Here is a 25,206-nt window from a genome sequence, read left to right on the forward strand (position 1 = left end):
ACAGTAGACCTTCTGTTGGTTCGGACCAGATGGGTTAGCCTTCTTTTCCCTCGTGCATCGATGAGCCTTGGGTGCCCAGCACCCTGTCATCGGTTTGTGGTTTGTCCCTCCTCGGACCACGGTCGGTAAGGTACTCACCATTGCTGACCGGGAGCACCCCACAAGCCTTGCCGTTTCAGAGATGCTCTGACCCAGTCATCTGGCCATAACAATTTGGCCCTTGTCAAAGTCGCTCAGGTCTTTACTCCTGCCCATTTCTCCTACATTCAGCATGCTGACTACGAGAACTTATTGTTCGCTTAGCATCTAATCTACTCAGACCTTGACTTGTGGTCTGGTTAGGAGATGATCAACGTTATTTGCTTCACCTGTCAGTGCTCATAATGTTTTGGCTCATCAGTCTATAGCTGCCTTTACTCTATATTTTAGGATGAGGATTCCTTCATCATATTTTGTGGGTCCTTGGCATCAAAGTTTAAAAACCACTGTATTTAAGTACCATGGTATTACCATCTGATATGGCACCACCACAGTACTTTTTTGTAAGGGGAACCAGCAAACACTGACAGTGCACACCATTATTAAAAACATTCAGTTTGGGCTGTATATCATGATCATTTTGGCAATGGCTTATTCTAATGATTATTCTGACGGTGATATGAGTAACCTAATTTAAAATTTTATGCAAAGGGTGTACCTGTTTAAAATGGTTTATTGTGTAATGTACAGTGGTTGCCAAAAATATTGGCACCCTTGGTAAATATGAGCAAAGAAGGTTGTGAAAAATATGTCTTTATTGTTTACCCTTTTGATCTTTCATTCAAAATATTCACAAAAATATAGCCTCTAATGGATATCAAACAATTGCAAACACAAGTTTTATAATATATATATATATATATATATAATTTTTTTTGGTCAAATATATGTGTGGCACAATTATTGGCACCCTTTTATTCAATACTTTGTGCAACCTCCCTTTGCCAAGATAACAGCTCTGTCTTCTCCTATAATGCATAATGAGGTTGGAGAACACATGACAAGGGATCTGAGACCATTCCTCCATACAGGATCTTTACAAATCCTTCAAGTTCTGAGGTCCAGATGGTGCCTCTCCTCTTCAGTTCACCCCACAGGTTTTCTATAGGGTTCAGGTCAGGAGACTGGGATGGCCATGGCAGAACCTTGATTTTGTGGTCAGTGAACCATTTTTGTGTTGATTTTGATGTGTGTTTTGGATCATTGTTTTGCTGGAAGATCCAGCCAGGGCCCATTTTAAGTTTTCTGGCTGAGGCAGTCAGGTTTTTTCTTTTTTTTTTTTTTTTGTCTGTTGGTATTTGAGTCCATGATGCCATGTATCCGAACAAGATGTCCAGGACCTTTGGCATAAAAACATCCCCACAATGTTAAAGATTCACCACCATATTTAACCATGGTCATGAGGTACTTTTCCTTATGGCTATCTCTCTGTGTGTGCCAAACCCATCTCTGGTGTTTGCTGCCAAAAAGCTTTATTTTTGTTTTATCTGACCACCGTTTGAAGTTCCAGTAGTGTCTGGCAAACTGAAGACGCTTTAATTTGTTGTTGGATGAGAGCAGAGGCTTTTTTCTTGAAACCCTCCCAAACACTTGTGATGTAGGTGATGTCTGATTGTAGTTTGAGACTTTCTGGCCACAAGACCCAACTAATTTTTGCAAATCTCCAGCTGTGATCCTTGGAGAATTTTGGGTCACTCGAACCATCCTCCTCACCGTGCTTGGAGACAATATAGACACGCGTACTCTTCCAGGTTGATTCTTAACATCTCCAGTTGAATGGAACTTCTTAATTATTTCTCTGTTGGAAATGGGAGAAGACACAGAGCTGTTATCTTGGCAAAGGGAGGTTGCACAAAATATTGAATAAAAGGGTGCCAATAATTGTGCCACACATACACTTGACAAAAATATTTGTTTTTTGATAAAGCTTGTGTTGTGTTTGCAATTGTTTGAAATCCATTAGATGATATCTTTTTGTGAAAATTTTGATTGAAAGATCAAAAGGATAAACAATAAAGACACAGACTTCTTTGCTCATATTTACCAAGGGTGCCCATATTTTTGGCCACCACTGTATCATCACCATAGCATATGAATATGATCATATAATTCATTCAGTAACATGGTATTAAAGTACATCTTATTACCATTAAATATTAATATACCATCATATACCATCACTGTACCATGGCACCACCACTGTACTTTATTTTTTTTTTTGGTAGGCAAACACTGACCAATACCGAGTCCGATACCTTTTTTTTTTTTCTGAACTCCATATCAACAGATTATTTCAATTATATTATCAAAATATAAAAAAAATGACTTAAATAAAACTGTAATCAAATAAAAATATAACAATAAATTTTCAACAATGTTGCATTATTTTTTTATCAAATGAAGTGATTATATACAGAACCTCACAGCACAATCCAAAATACAGCATTGGAGATATATTTAGTCAAATAAAGTGCTGCATAACAGATGCGAGATATTGCTTAAATATAATGTAATTACCATTGATTTATTAGTAGTAGTAGTAGTAGTAGTAATACAGTGAATATTACGTAACTTTAAAATAGTGATATATTTCTGTCATCAATTTTTATTTTTTATTTTTATGGAGCTTTTATTTTGAAGTGTTTCTGTGTGATGACGGAAGCTTTCCAGTCCAAAAAAGCTGGGCTCAAAGTGATTTGACTCGTTTGAGATGAGCAAGTTCTGCACAGAACCTTATCACCGGCAGGTGCATGCCGGTTAGAAATCTGTCCGACTTGCTGTGATGTCATGACGACGTATGTCAAAAATAGTCCCGTGAGAGCGAGGCGCGCGCAGTTGTAGCAGTCAGGTGGCGAAGTTGCTTTTTTCGAGCTGTGCAAACTGCAAGCAGGATGGGAAATGATTTGCTGACGACACAGCTTAATGCTCATTGGCTTTAACAACCGTGATGATTCGTTCTATTCTAAATTGTTTGATTTTTTTATCTCTAATATCATGTTTTATGTGTATAAATTTTATGTGAATATTCCCAACTCTCTGACAGTTCGATCTCTGTATGGGATATTTGATTGGTATCATGTTTCTGAAATATCTCAAATACTTGTCTTTATTCAATATAAAATGGATGGAAAGACACGTCTTATGCGGGGAATTAAATAGCAGGTACATTGAGTGTCTTGTTCATCATATTTATTTTCATCTAAAAGAATCAGAATTTTAATGATATCCAGCAACAAAGCACATGAACACGAATCACGCTATATCTGCCTTTGCTCTCGTGGCGGATGATTCACTACTACAGCGGTTCTCAAAGTGTGGGACGCGCCCTGTGTGGGGGGCGCGCAAGACTGACCTGTCCTCAAATCTCGTTCACTTTCATACATTCAACAAAAATAGTGAAAATACACATAAGAACCAATGTGCGCAATTTATTTTCCTCTGCCTTTAAACTTGAGTCTGGCACCACTGCGCATCCTGTGTGCGCAGCTCTTGACAGCCCAAAGCATTGATGTCAGGAGCGCTCATGTAAACGGTTATTCTTACGTGCGCGGCAGTTTCAGATAAGTGACTAGGTGAATTAACTCTTAAATTTCGGTCTTTTCCTCACACAACACACTATATGACTTAAGAAGTATTGAGAGCAAAGGCACGAATGTTATGGACAACTTTTAGGTTCTTTGATAAGTGCTTTCGGAGTTTGTACAGCCACAAACACGATCTTCTCATCCCTTAGTCTTGTGTTTCATGGATGAAAAAAGTAATACTGATTTTGAATGACGAGAGTGAGTAAATGATGGCGGAAAGGTCAGTTTTTGTTAAAGTTTATCAGTATCATTAATCACCTGTTAATTATTGTCCAGAGGTCCTGACCGCTACCAAATCATCGCGTAGACTGCGCTGTCACGTGATACTTGTTACTTTTTCAGCGCTGGCTAGGATGCGACAATCACAGTAATTTATTATTACTTGATGGGAATTTTTTTTCTTGTTTCAAAGGGGGGCGTGACTCAATTTTTAGAATCACTGCACTATGAGAAGTGAGATCTGTCCGGCTTGACGGCGCTTTTTTTCACTCCTCCCCTGACTGCAGCAGTCTACTCTCGTCTACTTTCAAGGCAAGGCATTTGGCATCTCAAACGAACCTATTATTAAACTGCACAAACGTATTTAATTAAATAAATATGTACTTTCTATGTGCCTCACACTACTAAGTATTTGCGCTCTGTTATGCATGCAAAGTTCACTATATATTTGTCTCATTAAATGGCAGCTTTTGCGGTTAAATAACCTCACTAGGACATAACGTAATTAGAATTTGTGCGCTGATTGTTTACGTAATGACATTCGTATGTCAGATGGTATCGGTTTTTGGTATTGGAGCATTTTTACGAGAACAAGTACCCAAGTGTGGTATTGGACCCTATTCCGAAAAATTATAAATAATAAACTTTAATACACTTCAGATGATTAAGTCTGTTGCTTTGTGTGGCGGAATGATCCGCCCCGCCGGCTCGTCATCGTCGCCCCGCCTCTTAGGGCCGCCCTTCAGCCAGGCTCATGATGGGAGTTGGGCAGGAAAGCGAGAAGAGGTGCATAATTAATAAGCCTCGTTCTGACAGCGGTGAGTGAAGCACACCGGATGGGAATAATGCTTCATCACCGCTGTCTTTAAAATGCAGAGTGCACCTCTTCTCGGGGAGCCGGCTTCAAATCTCCATGTGTGCACACACTGGCATCCTCGCACGCCCAGGACCAGAGCTTGGAGGGTTCGGAGTTGGATGCGCTGCCGGACCCGTTCCTCGGACCCCCGGACGCATTGAGTCGCCGGGGGTGAACAACTCACGTCGCCGCCGACGGGCTAGATGCCGGGCCGCCTTCCCCTCACAGCTGCCACGGGCCTGGGAAGACAGGCTGCCAAGGATGCCGTGGACTCTGGAGGGGAGCGTGAGCGGCCGATGGACCCAGCTCATGCCTGGGCCATTCTATGGACACTACCCCGCCCTTCACGGAGCCCCGTCTCACCGCGAAGTTGCCAGATTCCCCCTTTATTATGAACACTACTCCCCATTGGACACTTTATTACCCCTTTTATGGACTCTTTTTATTATTATTTCCAATAAATGTATCTCCGAAGCTTGACCCACACCCACTGTGTCTGTCTCTTGCTCACCCAGCCACACATTGCAATTGGGCAAATGTTGTGACTGGTTGCCAGAGCATTATTATGTGGTTGCTCGGGGTTCTGGGTGGTTGTTGGTGTGCCTTAGGTGGTTAAGTGGTTGCTTACTGACCCAAGTCAAAAGAGCGCACCCCCAAATCTCTGAGATATTCTGGTCTCTAGATATGGCCTGGGTCTCTCCTCTCCTAAAAAAAAAAAAAAAAAAGTCTATGGGATTTTTTTTCCACTAGTTTAATCATCCACCAGGCAAAAATCACAAGTCTGATTCCTTAAGCTTAATGTACACTACATGACTCAAGCTCATCTCCTCTGATGTTTTGAGTCGGCAAAGAGAAGTCTCAGATCTCACACTGAAAGGTCTTGTTGTGTATGCACTCCTGCGACAGGCCGAGATGAGTCCCAGACACTGCAACAGTTTTCAGAACTGCTTGATATCTAGACGTCTTGTCTTCAGATGTGCGCAGTGTCTCGACGAGCGAGGGATGACAATGAGCCACAGCCAGTGAAATAGAGAGAGAGCACAAGAGGAGGGCAAGGTTTTAGGAAGCAGAAGACAAAAATTAATTGCAAAATAAAATGAAACTTCACCCACATCTCCTAAAGAATGGCTTGCGTGCATTTAGCTATTTGCAATAGGAAACATTTAGGAAAAACTGTTGAAATTAATAGGGGTCTTTATTAATTTCAACAGTTTTTCCTAAATGTTTCCTATTGCAAATAGCTAAATGCACGCAAGCCATTCTTTCATGTTCGTTGAAAGAGGAGAGCAAGTTTGGGGTAGCTAGAGACAAAAAAATAATTAGAAAATATAGTAAAAATTCATATCGACCTCTCTACTTGCTGTCTTTATTATTTTCAGCTGTTTTTTATAAAAATGTTCCTTAGCAAATTAGTGCAAATATGCATAAAAATGGGAGCGGACGTTGTTTCGTGTTTTTTGAAAGAGGAGAGCAAGGTATTGGGTAGCAGAAAACAAAATAATAATACAAATAAAACCTCACCCACTCGCCTTACTCACTGTTTTTATTATCAGCTGTTTTTATTTATTTTTTCCTTTACAAATGGTGCCAATGAACCATTTTTGAAATGTTATCAAGAATAAACTCTGCGAGTCTGTGAATAAATTTTGTATTTTTGGCGAACCGTTTGAAACGGGACAATGCGAAGGACAGCAAAAACGGCTGTTTTTTTTTTTTTGCCTGTTCTGTGTGGAGGGAAATAAGCATACTCTCGGAAAAGTAAAAAAAGCAAATGCATGAACATGCACAATAGGGACACCAAAATGTGTAGCAGGCACACTAGAAGCTCAGTTACAGGTACTGCACTAAAATAACTCAGAATTCTGCTCTAAATGTCATGTTTGGGAATATTAAGAGAAACTGTGCTCCAGTTTTTAGCGCTTTCTTTCTTTCTCGTCTTTTTTTGGGCTTTATTATCATTCAGATAAACAGACGTAATGATTGATGTATGTCCTCATGAAATCAGAGACTCTCCTCGAAATCCAAACACAAGTGGTCAAAAAAGATGACCAGGTGTAACCGTGATGTCTCGCTTGTACATTTGTAATCGGATCACCCAAAACTCATCTTAATACCAGGTGTACACATGGTCTCAGTCTGTGACGAATGGTCTTGTAGTTGATACACTACAGTCCTGAAGTATTCGCACCAGCACGACGAAAAACCAGACTGTGAGTTGCAGGACGCTGACTGCAAGTCGTGTAATGTACACTTGGCTTTAGGAAAGCAACACCTCTCCTCAACAAGCCACATTATTTGAGGTATTTTGCATGCCTGTAACAGTACAGAAGTTACATGCTAAATGTTTAATATTTAGGGTTATACGTTTGTTCAAATCATCAACACTTTAAATATGAGCAATACTCGGCAATCTGAGATTATTTTTTTCAATGATTTTTTAAGTAATCACATTGAATGTTGTTTGTAGATATTGATTTGTCTGTTTTTGTATTTATTAGCTGTGAAGAGGTTGATGAAAGAGGCAGCTGAACTCAGAGATCCAACAGAACATTATCACGCCCAACCACTGGAGGTGAGATGCACTTAATGTTGAAACCATTATTATTATGAATTATAGTGAAAATTGTCTAATTATTGATGTTTCTTCATCTGAATAATTGTATTTATTTTCCCAAAACATAACTTCCAAATAAGACAGAAATTTTTTAGACTCAACCAGGTTTGCCCCTCTTCATCTAATTTTTTAAAGTGTGGAATAGTAATTTTGTGTCATTTTTAAAAGGAATAGTTCTCCCAAAATGAAGATTCTGTCATCATTTATCCTCTATCATATTTCATATTTGTGAAGACTATTTCTTAAAGAAATTCTGTCTGGATAGGCAACTTACAGGGGTTTAGAACAGAGCTATACTCATGGGCATACACAGTAAGAAATTGCCATAATTTAATATCTTGTGTTGTATTTGAATGTTTTTATTTATTTATTTTTTAAATATGCATGATTGTATGCAGAACACACATTCCCTCTGAACATATAACATGTTACTATAATGACTGCATTCTCTCTCTCTCTCTCTCTCTCTCTCTCTCTCTCTCTCTTTATATATAAAGGACTCCGTATACAGTTTCTGTTCTTATAATTTCTTGCATTATATTTAGGATTTCAATTATGGTTACATTTAAACCTAAATTTGATTTTCATACTGCATAGTTTGAGGTGTCTGAAGTTTAACAGAGACTAGCTTTGCGGTAAAGACAAATTGTTTTGCGAATATATTTGTATATTTTAATTTTTTTTTACACTATTTACAAAAACATTTGGATGAAGAGTGCTCCCAATTAGCTACTCCGGCCCTGATAGAAAGCTTACTGTATATTATGCTAAAAATACTGACCATCCTGCAGTTATCAGAAATGTATATTTGGCAAACATTATCCACAATTAAAATGATGACCTTCTTTAATAATATTGTGCAGTCCTGTTGGTGCTCCCACTGGAAAGGTGCCTATGGTTTTGGCCTTAACCCTGGCCCCTCTCATGCCCAGGCCCGAAACAAAAGGCCCAGGTGTCCCACCCTTAGGCTGATGTGTTTGACGTGTGTTTGTCAGGATAACCTGTTTGAGTGGCACTTCTCCGTCAGAGGACCTCCAGACTCAGACTTTGATGGTGGAGTCTATCACGGTCGGATTGTACTGCCCCCTGAATACCCCATGAAGCCCCCCAGCATCATTCTGCTCACTGTAAGACATTTTACACATCTTTACTACTAAAAGAAATCCATGGTCTGTTCTCTTTGTATTTTGTGCATGTAATCCACGGATGGCCTACTCTGTTGCCAAAATGTACAGTGTACATCAGAGCACACTGCGCTTGGTATTGAACTGGAAGAAATCTTGTTTTGACTGATTTGATAGGAATGTCCATTTTTACACAAAATAGGATTTACAGTGCAAAATAAGCATACTTATTCCTGAGAAGTTAACCTTACGAGGTCATTTGACAACAGTGACTTCTCACTGAACTGCAAGACAAGTCAAGTCAACTTTATTTATAAAGCACATTGTGACAAGGAGGAGGGCGTGGCCGGGCCGTGATGATGCACGGCCGGCGCTGAATCAGCTGATCAGCGGGAAGGCGGGATAAAGGGGAACTTGAGGCGCCAGTTCGAGAGAGAGAGAGAGAGAGAAGAGAGACGCATTTATGTTTGTTTTATGTTGAGTTTGATATTAAACTTACGTTGACTGTTTAGCTGGTTCCCGCCGCCTCCTTGCCCATCCCCCGGCGGACGGCAGTGGTTCCTCCGGCTCTCGTCGGCCGGCAGTGACCCCGCCGTCCCCAGGCAGACGGCCGCGGCTGCTTCCCTGGCGGATGGCAGTGGCGAGGACTGCACAACACCGCATCCATCCTCCCTCCCGGGTTTTGGCACCACTGTAACAGGTAAAGGTGGGCTACTAGGAGGCGGGAACCGGCTGAACAGTAAACAAAGTTTAATAAGGAACTCAACATAAACAAACACAGACACACATGCAACGCAGGCCACGTGCGTCTCTCTCTCCCTCGAACTCTCTCCCATTTATCTCGCTCTCCCGCTGATCAGCTGATTCAGCACTGGCCATGCATCATCACAGCCCGGCCACGCCCTCCTCCTCATCACACACATTTAAAAACAAAAAAAAGTTGAACCAAAGTGTTGTACAATTAGATACAAAACTGTAATAGAGTATACAAATGTAACAACCAAACAATATAAAATCAAACAGAACTAAACACCAATGTGGCAGCGGGGGCGTGGTCAAGCATCTCTCCGGAGAGAGAAAGCGGTAAGGGCGCTTACACCTGAGCTAAATTATGTCTAACACCTGTCTCTAATTTCAGTGAACACGGGGAGAGCGGCATAAATAGAGCCAGACCGCAAGTAGACGAGAGAGAGAGCCTGGGCACTGATTGTGAAGCCAAGAGTTTATTGTTGCCAAGTTGAGAGTTTATTTTGGTGAAGTAGCTTGTGGATTTTTTAGTGAGTTATTGAACAGCGTAAAAGCCTTGAAAGACTGTATTTGCTGCAGTGAGGAAAATAAACGCTTACCTGAACCAGGAAAAGCTGCTTCTCGCCTCCTCTTTACAACCAATAACAACATGTAACCTTGACCTTAATTAGTATATAGATACAGAGTAAAGATTAAATATGGCTAAAGATGGGGCAGACGTTACGTGTGAAGGGAGACTGTTCCAGAGTTTGGGGGCGACAACAGAGAAGGCTTGATCTTCCTTAGACTTGCAACAACAGTGGGGAACTGATAAAAAAAGACCAGACAGGGCCTTGTACACCTAGATAAGAATTTTAAAATCAATTGTAGCCTTGACAGGAAGCCAATGAGGAGCAGCCAATACAGGGGTAAAGTGATCCCTTTTAAAAATCTAGCTGCGGCATTTTGAACCATCTGTAAACGACATAAAGCAGACTGAGGCAGACCAGCAGAGAAGTTACAATAATCCAGCCATGAAGTAATGAGCATGGATCACAGTTTCAAGGCCTTTACCAGAGAGAAAATGCTTCAATTTAGCAATAGACCTCAATTGAAAGAAACTTCCCTTTAGTAATGGTACTAATTTGTTTGTCAAACAGTAATGATTTGTCAAAAATGACCCCCAGATTTTTTGACATGCATACAGTTGAAGTCAGAAGTTTACATACACTTAGGTTGAAGTCATTAAAACTAATTTTTTAACCACTCCACAGATTTCATATTAGCAAACTATAGTTTTGGCAAGTCATTTAGGACATCTGCTTTGTGCATGACAAGTGATTTTTTTATTTTTTATTTTTTTTTTTTTTCAATAATTGTTTACGGACAGATTGTTTCACTTTTTTGTGATTAACATTTTTTATTGATTCATACATTAAACAAAGAAAAGCAAAACATATATACACAGAATCAATATTTAACCCCCACTATTACCCCTCCCAATCCCCAACCCCATCCTGACCCTCAACAAACATTCCTGTGGTCACATATGAGTGTATATATATATATATATACACACACACACTATATATATATATATATATATATATATCACACACATTAACAACTACACCTCTCTCTCCACTGCCCCTCCCCGAGAGCCCTCCAGAAATGCCAAATATTTGCCTCATTTCCCCACAAATGAGTCCAAATTCCCCAGTCTTCTAGATGACCCTTCTTCGAAAACCGCCACCCTCCCCATCTCCGAGCACAACTCCTGAAATGGGGGCACTCCAGTCGACTTGCATCCCCTTAAAACAATTTGTCTGGCGATCGTGACACTGGTTAGGACCCAATTTTTTATGTGTTTATTCCCTATATTGATGACTGCCCCATTGCCTAAAATACAGCGTCTTTGGCAAAATGAAATTTGAGTGCCCAATACCTCACACATAAAACTCTGAACCTTCAACCAAAATTCTTGGATCTTAACACACCACCAAAAAAACACGGGTTGTGTCTCCATCTGCTGATTGGCATCGCCAGCAGGGGGGTGTGCCTTTAAGACCAAGCCTATACAATGTAGAGGGGGTCCAGTAGAATCGATGTAAAATCTTGAATTGAATAAGGCGCACCCTTGCATCTCTAGATGCAGACTTTACGTTTTTTAGAATCCTAGCCCACACTCCCTCCTCCAATACCAAGTTTAAATCTTTCCATATTTCTATATGGAAATAATCTCTTGATAGAAGTTAAAGCTCCATCCCCCAGACTCTGAATTAGCAGGGAGTAATCCACTGATGCCTCATGACCTTTTCCAAAAGCAGTAATCACCACTCCCAGCGTGTCTGCCGCTTTTTGGGGGGTGTATGCTACTCCCAGATGTAGTACAGAGCACGTGGCGCAGCTGTAAATACCTAAAAAACTGAGATCTGGGAATCCCAAAATGTTGAACCATATTTTTAAAGGGACTCAACACTCCACTCTCATATAGGTCACCAAGTGTAGTAACCCCCCTCACAATCCATTCTGACCAGCAGAAAGGGAACTTATTAATACATAATTTTGGGTTCAGCCATATGCTCGAGGCAACATTTACATAAATGTCCGAATTAAACACTTTTGTCCATACCGAGTGCAAATGCAAGATAACGGGGTGTAACTTAACTTCTCCGGTTAGTTTGATAGAAAGGCTTTGCAATGGCGAAATAGGGTCAAGAACTTCCTGTTCAATACAAAACCAGGCAGGGGCTCTCTCAGGTGTAAGCGACCAATGAGCCAAATGTCTGAGACCGAATGCATAAAACAAAATCTTGGGTAGGTCTAGCCCAACTTTGTCAATCGGCCTATGCAGCCGACTGAAATGTAATATGGGATGTTTACCATTCCAAATGAAGGACTTTGCTATGCTATCAATTTGCTTGAAATAAGAGAGGGGGACATCTATAGGGAGAGACTGTTGCAGGTAGTTGAATTTTGGAATACAATTAATTTTATACATTAACCTTCCAAATCATAGATAAATGTAATGAAGCCCACCTGCCCACATCGCTCGAAAACCTTTTTATTAAAGGGCCAAAATTAACTCTAACTAAATCACACAAATTTGCTGGGAATAAAATACCCAAATACTTAATGCCCTGTTTGGGCCACTGAAAGGCGCCGGGCTGAAAAGCCGTTACCGGGAAGTACGCTGTCAGAGCTTCAGATTTAGACCTATTATCTCTGTATCCCGAGAACTTAGAAAAGGAATGAATAATTCTGTCAAGGCATAGCTCTAGTAGGGTCGGAGACGAATAATAAAATATTATCTGCGTAAAGCAAAAGCTTATGCGCCACACCTCCCGCCACTACCCCTGAAAAATCATCCTCCTTTCTTATCGCGGTTGCTAATGGTTCCAGGGCAAGACAGAACAATAATGGGGAAAGAGGGCAACCCAGCCGGGTGCCCCATCCAGAGTAAAATAATCTGAAATGAATCCATTCATTTGAACCGCTGCTACCGGATGTCTATAAAGTAACTTAATCCAACCAATAAAAGTATTCCCAAACCCATACATTTCCAAAATCTTAAAAAGATTATCCCATTCTACCATATCAAACGCCTTTTCGGCATCAAGTGAGATGACAGCGACCGGAGTCTGATCATTCACCACTGACCACATGATATTGATGAAACGCCTAATGTTATCAGAAGAGCTACGGCCCTGAATAAACCCCACCTGATCTATATGTGTAAGAGATGTCATAACTTTATTAATCGTTTAGCGATTAATGTAATATTGTTAACTTTTTGACAATATTTTAACGTCTAGCTGGATCAGGGAAATTGGATGGTAACTCTTGCACTCGCTTGGATATTTGTCCTTTTTAAGAATCAGACTGATGGTTGCCGGGCTTGTGTCATGGTTGGCGGAAGCTTTCCATTCTTTAATGATTACATATAAACTAGCAAAAGTGGAGCCAATTCTGTAGCATAAGATCTAGAAAACTCAGCGGCAAAGCCATCTGATCCCGGAGCCTTGCCTGTAGGCAAGGCCTTAATTGCCTCGCCAAGCTCCTCAACCGTCAGTTTCAGAAGTTCTAATGGTTCCACAAAGTTTTCTCCGTGTATGGCAACAACTCACCAGGGCGTGATCTGAGGCTAATATGTTTCCAATTGAGCAATCCACAACAGATGAAATGAGGGACTATTCTAGAATAAATCTTATGGACTGATGAAAAAACTTTATAGTCCATACCAGATGGATTAAGAAGTCTCGAAATATCTGTAAAACCAAGATTTTTACACATCCTGTGAAGCGTCAGTGTTGCTCTAGGGGGCTTACACACTTTTGCTTCACTATGATCAAGGACTGAGTCCATCAAAAGATTAAAGTCTCCTCCCAATATTATATCATGAGGGGTGCCAGCCGCTTGCAACATCCCTTCAAGATCTATAAAATATTAGCCAAATTCATCCTTTGCCCCTGAATTTCTGCTAAAACAATAATGACTTTTCCTAATTTATCATTAATCTGTTTGAGACATTTGAATTGTAGATGTTTACTTATAAATATAATTACTCCCCTGCTCTTAATTGAGCCAGCACTAAAGAAAACATGTCCACTCCATATCTTCCCAACTTTTCAGCTTCCTGCAGGGAAATATGCATTTCTTTAAGAAACACAATATAAAATTTCTTAAGTTTAAGAAAAGAAATAACCTTCCTTCTTTTTATGGGGTGCCCTAACCCATTCACATTCCACGTGGAGAGAGACAATCCATTAACATTTGACATTTTGACATATTAGAAAAAATTGATTGTGTCAAAAATAAAGTTATAAAGACCACATTCCAACATTAGAGCAACAAACAAACCCCCAACTTCCCCCAGAAAAAAAAAAAGAAAAAATGTGCATTAACCCCATGCATGACAGCGCCAACTGGCGTCGATCCCTCTAACAGTCCATGTACGCCAATGAGAGCCCCTGCGACAACTTTGCCGTCGGATTGCTCAAGTCCGGTGCTTCTGTACAAATTTTGTGAGACAGAATAACACAACAGAAAGCAATCTATAGTTATTTACATGACCTGCTTCCGTATTATTTGAACATTAATAAAGCTATAACGCATTAAATATAACTGCATTAAATATGTAACACCGGGGTGTTTCCTTTAAAGAGCTCCGGCTCCGCTTAATCCGCAACGAGAGTGCTTCTGTATTTACAGTTGAAGTCAGAAGTTTACATACACCTTAGCCAAATACATTTAAGCAATTTTCACAATTCCTGACATTTAATCGTAGAAACATTTCCTGTCTTTGGTCAGTTAGGATCACTATTTTAAGAATGTGAAATGTCAGAATAATAGTAGAGAGAATTATTTATTTCAGCTTTTCTTTCTTTCATCACATTCCCATTGGGTCAGAAGTTGACACACTTTTTTAGTATTTGGTAGCATTGCCTTTAAATGGTTTAACTTGGTTCAAATGTTTTGGGTTGCCTTCCACAAGCTTCTCACAATAAGTTGCTGGAATTTTGACCCATTCCTCCAGACAGAACTGGTGTAACTGAGTCAGGTTTGTAGGCCTCCTTGCTCGCACACACTTTTTCTGTTTGTTCTGCCTACAAATTTTCTATCGGATTGAGGTCAGGGCTTTGTGATGGCAACTCCAATTCCTTGACTTTGTTGTCCTTAAGCCATTTTACCATAACTTTGGAGGTATGCTTGTGGTCATTGTCCATTTGGAAGACCCATTTGCAACCGAGCTTTAACTTCCTGGCTGATATCTTGAGATGTTGCTTCAATATATCCACATAATTTTCCTTCCTCATGATGCCATCTATTTTATGAAGTGCACCAGTCCCTCCTGCAACAAAGCACCCCCACAACATGATTGTGCCACCCCCATGCTTCACGGTTGGGATGGTGTTCTTCAGCTTGCAAACCTCACCCTTTTTCCTCCAAACATAACGATGGTCATTATGGCCAAACAGTTCAATTTTGTTTAATCAGACCAGAGGATATTTCTCCAAAGATATTTGTCCCCATGTGCACTTGCAAACTGTAGTCTGGCTTTTTTATGGTGGTTTTGGAGCAGTGGCTTCTTCCTTGCTGAGCAGCCTTTCAGGTTATTTCGATATGACTCGTTTTACTGTGGATATAGATACTTGTCTACCTGTTTCCTCCAGCATCTTCACAAGGTGCTTTGCTGTTGTTCTGGGATTGATTTGCATTTTTTGCACCAAACTACATTCATCTCTAGGAGACAGAATGCGTCTCCTTCCTGAGCGGTATGATGGCTACATGGACCCATGGTGTTTATACTTACGTACTATTGTTTGTACAGATGAACGTGGTACCTTCTGGCATTTTGAAATTGCTCCCAAGGATGAACCAGACTTGTGGAGGTCAATTTATTCTGAGGTCTTGGCTGATTTCTTTTGATTTTCCCATAATTTGAAGCAAAGAGGCACTGAGTTTGAAGGTAGGTCTTAAAATACATTCACAGGTACACCTCCAGTTGACTCAATTTAGCCTACCAGAAGCTAAATTAGGCTTGACATAATTTTCTGGAATTTTCCAAGCTGCTTAAAGGCACAGTTATCTTAGTGTATGTAAACTTCTGACCCACTGGAATTGTGATTATAGTCAATTAAAAGTGAAACAATCTGTCTGAAATAATTGTTAAAAAAAATTACTCGTGTCATGCACAAAGTCGATGTCCTAAACAACTTGCCAAAACTATAGTTTGCTAATATGAAAAAGAGGTTAAAAAAAGAGTTTTAATGACTTCAACCTAAGTGGATGTAAACTTCTGACTTCAACTGTACTTATCTTGTATTTTTGCATTATAATTCCCTCATTCTTTACGATCTACATCACCTGAAGCTGTGAAAGTTTAGAGTGCATCTGGACTGTGAGCTGTGTAATTCTTCCTCTCCTCAGTCAGGCGCGAAATGCAGTGCTGCTCTCACACGTCATCATTAGAGTTTCATATGATCTCATGCTACGTTATAAGATATAAGATATAAAAAGATACCCAAAAAAAATAATACAAGCTTTAAGTGTGTAGTTAGGAGCAATTATTGGAGGTTCCTCAAAAGTACTAAAATAATAGTTAATGAAATCTTTAAGAAACCAGAATCGTTAAGTGGAATTGTTACCAGAATCCTACTCTTACCACTTACCGCTCATCCATGTAAAACATTGTTGTTTGTTTCTCTTTCTAGTTTTTTCTCTCCTATTTGACTTAATTTTACTGTATTAGATTTGAAAAGTGTATGCTTTGATTTGTATACCTTTGGTTTGTGTATCTCTTTATGCAAGTAGTATGACATTTGGGCAGTTGATGTGACTTAATTTTACTGTCTTCAAAGGAAAAGGCAATACATTTTTGTGCTAATATTGTCATCGAAATAGATTTTAATTGAAAAAAATGTAAACACAATTTGAATAGATATTTGTAGTCCAGCCAAACAGTAAATATCTAAATTGTGTTTTAATGTCTTAACAATTGCAATTAAAATGTTTAGATTGTCCTCATCATGAACTGTGAAATACAGAAACGTATATATAAAAATACAGTTTAAATTAAAAACATGATCTAATTGGGCTCTATTTTCTAAATTGACTAATCATGAATTTACATGTTGCCCTAAAATGTAAGAGAGCCTACTATTTTGTTACCAGTTATTGAGTTCTGGGAAGCAACTCCCACAATCAGTGTTTCTTACACAGGCTTTTTTTTTTTTTTTTTTTTTTTAGCCTTTAAATTTAGTCAATGTTTCATCGTGTCATATTCATTAATTTTAGTCAGTTTTATTCTGACTAAAATGGCATATAATTCTAGTCAATAAAAAAAAAAAAAAAAAAAGTTGATGGTAATGTGCAAAATGAAAAGAAATATGTGTCAAACAGTAACAGATCAAACTGTCATCAAATATTCAAACATTTGGGAAAATGCCTAAACATTTATTAGCCTAATTTAAATATGTATCAAACATGTATAAGAAACAACAAAGTACTACTGTCCTTGCTCTGAATACCTGAGCCCCTGAAATAACATATAATTAACAGCAGAACTAATTAAGACTTTTTTTCAAGTTTGCAAGTTTGGAAGAGAGAGAGAGCTTTAAACCTTAATGACCTTAATTTACTTTTAATTGAATAAATTTGTAATGTTTATGTAGAGTGACTCTCATGATCATTTATTCACTCCTGTGGTGTGACCACAATAACAAGAGAAATTTACTAAAGCATTTTTTTAATTGTATTAAAGTTGTTATGAATGTTGTTCTTATGACCTTTTATTAATTGAGAAACTACATGCAATATACAGTGTTCTTTTAAAAATAAATTTGTCAGACACACACCGCAGACCATTGAAATGGTGATCCATTTCAACTAAAAACATACACTTTTCCATAAACAAAATATCTAGGGACTACATTTTAACCTAAAATCTCAGTTTGTTTAAAAAAAAAAAAAAAAAGTAATAAGTCAATGTCCATTTGCAAAAAAAAAAAACTCATTTATATATTGCCATTTTAAATAATCTCTGGGCTGCAGTGGCTTATTAAGACAAACAAACTGGATTGCGAGTAGTGTACTTCTCTTGTGAAGGAACAGAGTAGTGAGTTGAAAGCACTATCCTCTAGGCTGTCCAAAATGCTGTTCTCAAAAAGGTTTCCCGAAAACTCCCCCTGTCCACCTTTGATTAATACAAAAATGTCTCTTGTCCTCAGCCCAACGGAAGATTTGAAGTAGGGAAGAAGATCTGTCTGAGTATTTCTGGTCATCATCCGGAGACATGGCAGCCTTCATGGAGTAGTGAGTATCTCTGTAGAACAAACAGCTGCTCACTTGTATACATTTTGTCCAGCATTCAACCTTTTCTCTCCTTTTATTCCAGCTGTAAGCTGTATGTTTTTGTCTTTGTGTTGTGTGTCAGTTCGGACCGCATTAATAGCAATCATTGGATTCATGCCAACTAAAGGAGAAGGAGCGATCGGATCTCTGGATTATACCCCTGAGGAGAGGAGAGCTCTCGCTAAAAAGTAAGATATCCCTTCACTGTCTCTATTTCCTTTGCTGTTTTATTCGTTCTATTCTTTCTTGTCTTATGTTACACTCTGCCTCTCGCTTTTACATCATTTCCATTCAAAGGCTATTTATTAGCTGTGTTTGCTAAGGCAAGCGCCACTATTAATTCTGAACAAATCTCTAACCCTAAGTATTAAACGTCAGTGTGTAACTCATCCTGCACTGACTTTGCAACAGACACATGCATGATAAATGATGTGGCTTGTTTAGGAGAGGTGTGACATCATTTGTGATATTTCTATTGTGATATTAGCTTTATTAGAATTAGTTTATTGGAAGTTGGTTTTGTGTTTTCACCTGGCGGATGATAAAATGGGCAAAAAAATCCCATAGACTTACTGAAGGAGAGACCCGAGCCCTATTTACAGACCAGAATATCATAAGTAAGCAACAACCCAAAACACCCCTGCAACCACATAACAATGCCCTTGCAACCACCCAGAATACCATAGCATAGCAAGCGCATTCGGGTTCTTATAAATCTTTTAAAATAGACCTACCATGAGCTCTGAAGTTGTTATCAATGGTATATTTTCTTGTTTAAGTCATCAGTCCATTTTATCATGTTTAATACCCATGATCTTGAAGAGAAACGCTCCACCAATCAGAGAATTGTGGACAAACAATGCTGTAGTGACCGCCCCACTCTCATGACATATTGTAAATGACACAATCGAGTTGGTCTTCCTACACTCTCAAACTACTTATATATTTGTAAATATCTGAATATTTTGCAATACAATTAAAATATATTGTATCTTTACTTAAAAATAAACAACTTGAAATCAATAGTTTTAAGGCGTGGGCACATTTACCTTTGCAATGGAGGCATGGGCAGACTTTTAGCATGTGTGAAACCAGCTAAATAAAACTAACTGCAAGCAGTCTCTTTTTAATGCTGCACTTTATACTCGAAGTTAAAAAGAAACTCACCGCTAAAATGATATCTTTGTTCATTGTGAAAAATTATTGTAACTGTGTACGAAGCACCGCCCATACAGAGGTCACAGTTAAACCAAGCAACTTACTATTGGTCAACACAGGCGAATTTGCCTGTCAAAGATCACTAAACTTCCAAAATCCACAAGCAGAAATTCTTTGCCAGCAGAAGTCCATTGTGCGATTTCACAAAAGCACAGATTCCCATTGAGATGACTGTATTTCGCCTGTGGAATTTCGCAATACGGAGGTAGATGTGGTTTGTTTGGTTTATGTCTTTGAATGCTTCATTAAGTATTTTATGAAATACCTATGGAAAAAAATTATGGGAAAAACACATTTACAGAACCAAGATGGCTTTTTCATTGTAATCATTATTGCTGTGCTATCGCTAAAAGTCGTTAACAGCTGTGCTGTCGTTAATAGTTTTGTAATATCTAATAATAGATCAGACTGACAACAGGTTTTGTTGGTTGAGATTAGCGTTTTATTGCTAGCATAATACATACTCCTGTAGCGTTCAGATGTCATCACTTTTAATTAGCAGCATGCAGAGTTTTGAAATAGAAATATTACAAGTAGATGTGCGTAGAAATGGCATATAATCAGTATTGTTCCAATTGATAGCATGTGTACATTATGCAGTGATTTTTAAGAAACATAAATAACAGAAGTAGATGTGCATGGCAATAATATATCAGTATTGTTTTAATTAATAACTTTTATTTTAACTTAATATTATTTTTCAGTTGGCCTCTGTTTAACAGTCTGGAGTAATAGCGTTGGGAGACCACAAGAGGGCAATATACCATTTACTGAAACACACATATACACACACACAGGACGAGCTGAAGCGGCATAAGAGATGGTAGTCCAAAGTTACAAAAGTTTTGATACTTCAAGAATGAACAAAGTGATGTTGATTTTGCAGGTTATTGAAACTGCGCAAATTGAACGATTAGAAATGGCGATGTTTATTATGCAATTTCTCTGTATGTAGCCTTGAATAGGTCTTTCAGGTACGAACACACCGGCAATGCTCACAACACGCATAATTTTCCATTAAATTCGACCCAGATCATTATCAAAAGGACAAAGATTATTTACTCTAGCCATCACTGGATGACATATTGTGAACATGTATCTTTCATATAGCCTACACAATATATTTTCAGTTTTAAGTATATCTTTTTGTGGTTTGACTGCTCAAATGAAACCTTTTCAAAGATACATACAGAGAAATTGTATAATATTTTCTAATCGTTCAGTTTGCACAGTTAAATCAGTTTAATACACTAACCTGCAAACCTGGTCACTGTCATTCTTGAAAAAGTAGAAAAACCTTATGTGTGTATGCATCCTGTGCAAGGAGCTCTAAAATAACCATCCTATGTTGTGATACCGGTGCCTTGCGATCTGCTTCAGCAAATGTTATATCACCCTCTTGTGGTCTCCCAACGCTATTATGGCAACTGACAGTGAATTGCAAAGCACGCAAATTAGGCTTCTAATTTAAATGTCAGCTAATTTTAATATATCGATGCCTCAAAAATATAACGATAAAATAATGTGCCGATCAATAATTGTTATGTATTGATATTTTATGACATGCCTACTGCCAGTCAACTTGTCCAGCAAGTTTACTGAAATAGTTTGTGGAGGAAATCAACAACAAACTCGTTGTCACTGCTGCAGCTTGTGAAGAAATGAATTTCATGTATAGTCCAAAAGTGCTGTTGAACTTGCTACGGCCTGTCATGTGTGTGATTTTGAATTCTCCACTATAATGCAAGCTCATGCATGATTCAGCACAGTGACTGGATGGAAGTGTTCCTTCTCATGAATAATGGGGTAAAACACTCTGAATTGAATGACATGGTAGCATACTCTACAACCAATCACAACTCGGAGTTTACGCGTATACCTCATATTTTATGATGTCATTAAAATAAAACAAAAAAACTAAAATAACCACTTTACACTTAACAATAAACGTAATGAGTGCTTCAGTTGTTTTTAATGATGTGCAACCTGTGCATATCTGTTTTCTCAAAAGTTGTGTTTTGAAGGTTTCATGACCCAAATTGTTGATTTCATGACCATTGATTTAAAATGTTTTCAAATATTTTTTAGTAACAATATAAGGTAAATATTGCTTTTCATTACTATGTGTTATATTGATGCAGAGATTATTGATACCACTAAAATTCACTGGGCCTGGGACAAATTTTAATGGATGGGCCCTTGCTACCCCTGGGCCATGAGTAGTCTGTACCATTACATATTAAACCAGGTTGAAGGATGAACAGTGTGAAATATGAAACAGGATAATTCTGTTTACCTGGGGTTTAGAATGACCCAGGATTAACGTTTTCAGGTGTGAAAAGCCCTATATGATAATGGTCTTACCATGCATTTTTGGACAAATGGCAGTACATTTTGGACATACTATGGTAGTACCATGATATTAGTAGCTAACATAGTCCCTTGGAGGATTTGGACATTTGGACACAGAAATACAAAAAATCAAAGCAAGTGTTTTTCTCAGAACTAATTTAAATTTTCACACTTCAAAGTTCACACAGGTCTCCTAGCAGAGTAACTAGGTGGAATTCAGCACATTAACTACAGTATGAACATGTTTTCCTAACATTTGACAACCACAGTTGTCACAAGACTTTTTGTCTTTAATTTCCACACTATATTTACTGTATTAATTTATCATTTGAAATATTACACACTTCTTTTTGTGAAATGTTTTGCTTGCAAAATGTGTTTTGTGCTATATTTCTTAAAAACAAATGTCACTGGCTTTGATATTTTGTTATATAATGCAAATACATTTATATATTATAAGTTTGGCTTATGTGTACAAATACTTTTTTGGGGCCACTGTATTACTGAAATCTGATACCATCACTATTTTTGAGTTTTGATGCTATACTACAGTGAAATCATGTGAGCTGATATTTTTTCCATCAACACAAAACTGTTCCATAGTATCTGTGTGTTGGATGATCACACAGCACCCCAGAGACCTAAGAAATCATTATGAAGTCCAGCTGCGGCCGCATTTTAGCCTGTGTGGACATGCAACATCCTTTCAGAATACTTGTATACAAATAAAGACAGAATAAGACGTGTGACAGACGACGTTTCTCCAATTAACACATGCTGATTAAACGTCTACCCCCATCACACATACCAGCAAATCAATACACACATGACAACCAAATCTGTGTGACTCACTGGCTCCGGAAATTGTTGTGTTGCTAATCATCACTGTTATTATTGCTCATATTAAGGATTATTGATTTGAACAAACCTCTAACCCTGAGTATTAAACATCAGTGTGTAACTAGCCCGCAGCGGTTGTGCTACAGACATGAAATATACCTCAAATCATGCAGCTTGGAAAGGAGAGGGGTGCTATTAATTTCTCTAAGCAATCAGACTTAAGATTTTTACCTGATGGATGATAAAACAGTCACAAAAAAAAAAAAAAGGCTGCATCCCAATTTGCCTACTTACACTGTGCCTTAATAGTTTGTATTTTTAATAAAATAACATACTTTTGAGTGTGTATCAAAAGAGTATACAAGTATTCGGACAAGCCATCACATCATAAATGAAATCACAGACCCCTTGGTCGCATAGAGAAGAATTATCTTATTGAAGATAACATTTCTGCCAATGCTGAGTTTCAAATCAGCAAGGTTATCTGATGGTTAGTACTGTATGCTGCCTAGGAAGGGAGCTACTGTCTATTTATATATTAATGACATGTAATTAGCTCTTTGCATTGGGGTCCTGATAACCCTGTCAGGATTTATTTTGCAATAATGACTGCCTGAATGGAAATGGTCTCTTACTTATTTTAGTGTCTTTGGATATTTCTTTAGGTTTGTTTTGGTTTCAGTATAGGGAAACCATTAGCATGTTTTGTTTTTGTTTGTTTTTTTTTACTCTGCTTTATAGTGATCATTAACTTATGCATTTCTTTACATGTGAGGTATATCCTGTTTGTTTTATTTCTCTTGTTTTGCTTTTCTGTCTGCATACTGTACATGTGGCAGGGCCATTTGCGCCATTCAGAATTACACTGATGAGCCAAAACATTATGACCACCTGCCTAATATGCTGTTGGTCCTCTGCGTGCCACCAAAACAGCGCCGACCTGCTGAGGCATGGAATCCACAAGACCCCTGAAGGTGTCCTGTGGTATCTGGCACCAAGACATTAGCAGCAGATCCTTCATGTCCTGTAAGTTGCAAGGAGGAGCCGCCGTGGATCAGACTTGTTGGTCCAGCACATCCCACTGATGCTCAATCGGATTGAGATCTGAGGAATTTGACAGGGCCAGGGCAACACCTTGAACTCTTCATCATGTTCCTCAAACCATTCTCGAACAATGTGTGGCAGGGCGCATTGTCCTGCTGAAAGAGGCCTCTGCCATCAGGGAATACCATTGCAAAGGGGTGTACCTGATCTGCAACGATGTTTAGGTAGGTGGCATGTGTCAAATTGATGTCCACATGAATGGCCGGACCCAGGGTTTCCCATCAGAACATTGCCCAGAGCATCACACTCCCTCCACCTGCTTTTTGTCTTCCTACAGTGCATCCTGGTGCCATCACTTTCCCAGGTAAACAGCGCATATGTAAACTGCCGTCCACGGGATTCATCAGACCAGGCGACCTTCTTTCACCTGCTCCAAGGTCCAGTTCTGACACTTGCGTGCCCATTGTAGGAGCTTTCGATGGTGGACGGGGGTCATCATGGGCACTCTGACCGGTCTGCAGCTACGCAGCCCCATACGCAGCAGGGTGCGATGCACTGTGTGTTGTGACTCATTCCTCCCGTAACCATCATTAAAATGTTCTGTGGCTTGTGCCACAGTAGACCTTCTGTCGGTTTGTACCAGACCGGAAAGCCTTCATTGCCCTTGCGCAGCGATGATCCTTGGGCGTCCAACATCCTTTTGCCGGTTTGTGGTTTGTCCCTCCTCGGACCACTGTCGGTAGGTACTCACCACTGCTGACTGGGAGCACCCCACAAGCCTTGCCATTTCAGAGTTGCTCTGACCCAGTCATCTGGCCATAACAATTTGGCCCTTGTCCAAGTCGCTCAGGTCTTTACTCCTGCCCATTTCTCCTGCATTCAGCACGTTGACTATGAGAACTTGACTTGTTAGGAGATGATGAGACTTCAGGACTGTTTTGAGTATACTGACTGGCACATGTTCAGGGAGGCTGCAACATAGGTGACTCTACCAACTTGTAGGAATACACCGCATCAGTGACCAGCTACATCAGCAAGTGCATTGATGATGTCACCACACACTCCAACCAGAAGCCGTGGATGACTGTGGAGGTGCGTGCGCTGCTGAGGGTCCCTTCCAGATGTGCTGAACGACTTCTACGCTCGGTTTGAGGCGCAGAACGACATGGCGGCGAGGAAGACCACCCCTCCTCCCCAAGACCAGGTGCTGTGTCTTACCACGGCTGATGTGAGGAAAAATCTACGTAGAGTCAACCCATGAAAGGCTGCTGGACCAGACAACATTCCTGGCAGAGTGCTCAGAGGATGTGCAGACCAGCTGGCAGATGTTCTTACGTTATTCCAACGTGCTTCAAGGCCACTACCATCGTCCCCGTGCCGAAGAAGTCTTCAGTGTCCTGCCTCAATGATTACCATCCCGTCGCACTCACACCCATCATCACGAAGTGCTTCGAGAGGCTCGTCATGAGGCACATCAAGACCCAGCTGCCCCCCTCACTCCGCTGAACATCGACGGCTCCTCTGTGGAGATCATCAAGAGCACCAAATTCCTTGGTGTTCACCTGGCGGAGAACCTCACCTGGTCCCTCAACACCAGCTCCATTACCAAGAAAGCCCAGCGACATCTCTACTTTCTTTGAAGGCTGAGAAAAGCACATCTCCCACCCCCCATCCTCACCACATTCTATAGAGGGACTATTGAGAGTATCCCGAGCAGCTGCATCACTGCCTGGTTTG

General features: G+C 39.5%; 2 protein-coding genes across 4 annotated transcripts in view; one reads left to right on the top strand and one right to left on the bottom strand.

Annotated features, from left to right (window-relative positions):
• pcmt (protein-L-isoaspartate (D-aspartate) O-methyltransferase) overlaps positions 1-25,206 on the bottom strand; it is a 623,660-nt gene that overhangs the window by 299,558 nt on the left and 298,896 nt on the right. The window lies entirely within an intron of this gene.
• ube2j1 (ubiquitin-conjugating enzyme E2, J1) overlaps positions 1-25,206 on the top strand; it is a 50,485-nt gene that overhangs the window by 13,906 nt on the left and 11,373 nt on the right. For 2 of the 3 annotated variants that reach the window (XM_051644889.1, XM_051644888.1), the window contains exons 2-5: positions 7,197-7,270; positions 8,308-8,439; positions 17,892-17,976; positions 18,059-18,203. In XM_051644889.1, the coding sequence (XP_051500849.1) occupies positions 7,197-7,270; positions 8,308-8,439; positions 17,892-17,976; positions 18,059-18,203 (436 nt within the window). The remainder of the gene's footprint in view (positions 1-7,196; positions 7,271-8,307; positions 8,440-17,891; positions 17,977-18,058; positions 18,204-25,206) is intronic. The other variant, XM_051644890.1, reaches the window with a different exon arrangement.

This window comes from Myxocyprinus asiaticus, chromosome 19 (genome assembly GCF_019703515.2).
Source record: "Myxocyprinus asiaticus isolate MX2 ecotype Aquarium Trade chromosome 19, UBuf_Myxa_2, whole genome shotgun sequence".
Classification (NCBI taxonomy): Eukaryota; Metazoa; Chordata; class Actinopteri; order Cypriniformes; family Catostomidae; genus Myxocyprinus; species Myxocyprinus asiaticus.